The sequence below is a fragment of the Oxyura jamaicensis genome, unplaced genomic scaffold (assembly GCF_011077185.1).
Source record: "Oxyura jamaicensis isolate SHBP4307 breed ruddy duck unplaced genomic scaffold, BPBGC_Ojam_1.0 oxyUn_random_OJ102527, whole genome shotgun sequence".
NCBI lineage: Eukaryota > Metazoa > Chordata > Aves > Anseriformes > Anatidae > Oxyura > Oxyura jamaicensis.
Window position 1 is genome coordinate 1,884 of NW_023312252.1, and position 3,437 is coordinate 5,320.

General features: G+C 63.2%; 1 protein-coding gene across 1 annotated transcript in view; it reads left to right on the forward strand.

Moving 5' to 3' along the window:
- Nucleotides 1–3,431, forward strand: part of LOC118160164 (zinc finger protein 497-like) — a gene marked incomplete at its 5' end in the record, with an annotated part of 4,682 nt that extends 1,251 nt beyond the window's left edge. The window contains 5 exons of the mRNA XM_035314700.1: nt 113–706; nt 1,601–1,680; nt 1,924–2,601; nt 2,955–3,183; nt 3,215–3,431. Coding sequence (XP_035170591.1) covers nt 113–706; nt 1,601–1,680; nt 1,924–2,513 — 1,264 coding nt within the window. The remainder of the gene's footprint in view (nt 1–112; nt 707–1,600; nt 1,681–1,923; nt 2,602–2,954; nt 3,184–3,214) is intronic.
- Between the last annotated feature and the right edge of the window lie 6 nt (nt 3,432–3,437).

Sequence of the window (3,437 nt, forward strand, 5' to 3'; positions counted from 1 at the left end):
ACCCCACGCCCCCCCACGTCACCTCCCCCCACCCCCCACCTCCCCCTCCCCTAAAAATCACCCTCCCCCACCCCACGGCTGCCCCTCCACCCACCCCCCTCCCCCCCTACAGCTCCCCGCCGCCGCTCCTCGCCCCGAAACCGCCCCCTCCCGAAGACGACGAGGAGGAGGCCGAAGGCAGCGGCGAGGACCTCCCCCCCCGCCCCCACCGCTGCGGCGACTGCGGCAAAGCCTTCGCCCAGAGCTCCAACCTCCTGAAGCACCGGCGGGTGCACACCGGCGAGCGGCCCTACCGCTGCGGCCAGTGCGGGAAGACCTTCGGCTGGAGCTCCTCCCTCCTGGAGCACCTCAAAGGCCACGCCGGCGCCCGGCCCCACGCCTGCGGCGAGTGCGGCAAAGCCTTCAGCCGCGGCTCCACCCTCCTGGAGCACCAACGCACCCACACCGGCGAGAAACCCTACCGGTGCTCGCAGTGCGGCGCGCGCTTCAGCCAGAGCTCCACCTTGGTCCACCACCGGCGCACCCACACCGGCGAGCGGCCCTACGGCTGCCCCGAGTGCGGGAGGGCCTTCGGGCGCAAGTCCACCTTGGCCACCCACCGGCGGACCCACACGGGGGAGAGGCCCTACGGGTGCGGCGAGTGCGGGCGCCGCTTCGCCGTCAGCTCCGACTTGGCCAAGCACCGGCGGGCCCGAGGTGGGCAGCGGTGTCGGGATGGCGGGCGGCAGTTCTGCCGGCCCTCGGCGTTGGAGGAGCATGGGGAGAAGGAGCATGGTGGGGCTTGGGGGGGCGGGGAGCCTCGTGGGGAACCTGGTGGGCATGGGGAACATCATGGTGATGGGGAACATCATGGGCATGGGGAACCTCGTGGTGAACCTCATGGTGGTGGTGAACCTCGTGGTGAACCTTGTGGTCATGGTGATCCTCATGGTGAACCTCATGGTCATGGTGATCCTCATGGTGGTGGTGAACCTCATGGTGAACCTCATGGTGGTGGTGAACCTCATGGTGAACCTCATGGTCATGGTGAAACCCTTGGTCAATGTCATGGCGATGGAGAACCTCGTGGTGATCCTCATGGTCATGGTGATCCTCATGGTCATGGTGAACCCCATGGTCAATGTCGTGGCGATGGAGAACCTCGTGGTGGTGGTCAACCTCGTGGTGAACCTCTTGGTCATGGTGAACCCCATGGTCAATGTCGTGGCGATGGAGAACCTCGTGGTGGTGGTCAACCTCGTGGTGAACCTCATGGCGATGGAGAAGCTCACGGTGATAGTGAGCCTCGTGGTGACGGCGATGGTAGATGTCACGGCGGTGGTGGTGCCAAACCTCCTGGGGGAACCCAACCTCACGGGGACGCTAAAACTCATGGTGACACCAAAATTCGAGGTGACGCCAAACCCTGTGGAGACCCCAAACCTTCTGGAGACCCCAAACCCTGTGGTGACACCAAACCCTGTGGAGACACCAAACCTGGTGACCCCAAACCTTGTGGAGACCCCAAACCTTGTGGAGACCCCAAACCCTGTGGAGACCCCAAACCCTGTGGAGACTCCAAACCTTGTGGAGACCCCAAACCCGGCGCCGCCGCCGAGAGGCCTCACCGGTGCGAAGAGTGCGGCCAAGCCTTCCGCCACGCCGCCACCCTCCTCCTCCACCGGCAGACCCACGCCGGCTCCTTCTCCTGCCCCCTCTGCCCCGAGCGCTTCGAGGGCAGCGCCCAACTGGCCCGGCACCGGCGCCGGCGGCACGGCGCGGCGGCCAAACCCTACCGCTGCGAGGCCTGCGGCAAGTCCTACGCCCAACCGGCCGGCTTGCGGCACCACCAACCCGAGCAACCCTTGGGTTGTCCCCACTGCGGCTCCTCCTTCTTCTGGAGCTGCCGGCTGGCCCGGCACCTCCGCGCCTGCCGCCCGCCCGCCAAACCCTACAAGTGCCCCGAGTGCGGCAAAGCCTTCGGGCAGAGCTCCAAGCTCCTCCGGCACCAGGTGACCCACACCGGCGAGAAGCCCTACAAGTGCCCCGAGTGCGGCAAGATCTTCAGCCAGAGCTCCAACCTGGCCGAGCACCGGCGGACCCACGGCGCCGCCCGGCGTCACTTCTGCCCGCTCTGCGGCAAGGGCTTCGCCCTCGGCTCCTACCTGGCCAAGCACCGGCTCACCCACACCGGCGAGCGGCCCTACCGCTGCACCGAGTGCGGCAAGAGCTTCCGGCAGAGCTCCAACCTCATCCAGCACCAGCGCACCCACACCGGCGAGCGGCCCTACACCTGCGGGCTCTGCGGCAAGAGCTTCTGCCAGAACTCCCACCTGGCCAAGCACCGGCGCACCCACACCGGCGAGCGGCCCTACCGCTGCGGGGACTGCGGGAAGAGCTTCCGGCAGAGCGCCAACCTCCTGGAGCACCGGCACACCCACACCGGCGAGCGGCCCTACCGCTGCGGCCAGTGCGGGAAGACCTTCGGCTGGAGCTCGGCCTTCAGCAAGCACCAGCGCACCCACCTGGCGTGAGGGCGGCGCCCGAACCGGCGCGGGACGGGGCCGTGGGGGTGGCCGAGGTTGTGGTTTGGGCTTGGAGAAACATCTCGAGAAGGTCCGGGTCCATTCTGGTGGCCCAAAGACGTTGGTTGAGTCTACGTTGTGGTGGCCCGAGGCCATGGCTTCATCTGGGAGAAACATCTCAAGAACTTCGAGGTCCATTATGGTGGCCCGAAGTCATGGTTTTGTCTTAGAGACCCATCTCAAGACCTTCCAGGTCCATTAAGGTGGTCCAAAGTCATGGTTTCATCTTGTAGAACCATCTCAAGACCTTCTAGGTCCGTCATGGTAGCCCAAAGACGTGGTTTCATCTCCGTTATGGTGGCCCAAAGTCATGGTTTCATCTTGAAGAACCACCTGAAGACCTTCCAGGTGGCCCAAAGTCATGTTTTCGTCTTGGAGCATGATCTCAAGGCCCATCACGGTGGCCCAAAGCCATGGTTTCCTCTTGGAGAACCATCTCAAGACCTTCCAGGTCCATCATGGTAGCCCAAAGACATGGTTTTGTCTATGTTATGGTGGCCCAAAGTCATGATTTCATCTTGGAGAATCATCTCAAGGCCTTCCAGGTGGCCCAAAGTCATGGTTTCATCTTGGAGAACCATCTCAAGACCTTCTAGGTCCGTCATGGTAGCCCAAAGATGTGGTTTCATCTCCGTTATGGTGGCCCAAAGTCAAGTTTTTGTCTTGGAGAATCATCTCATGATCTTCAAGGTGGCCCAAAGCCGTGGTTTCATCTTGGAGAACCATCTCAGGACCTTCGAGGTCCATCAAGGTGGCCCAAAGTCATCGTTTCATCTTGGAGAACCATCTCAAGACCTTCGAGGTGGCCCAAAGGCATGGTTTCATTTTGGAGAACCATCTCAAGACCTTCAGGGTGGCCCAAAGGCATGGTTT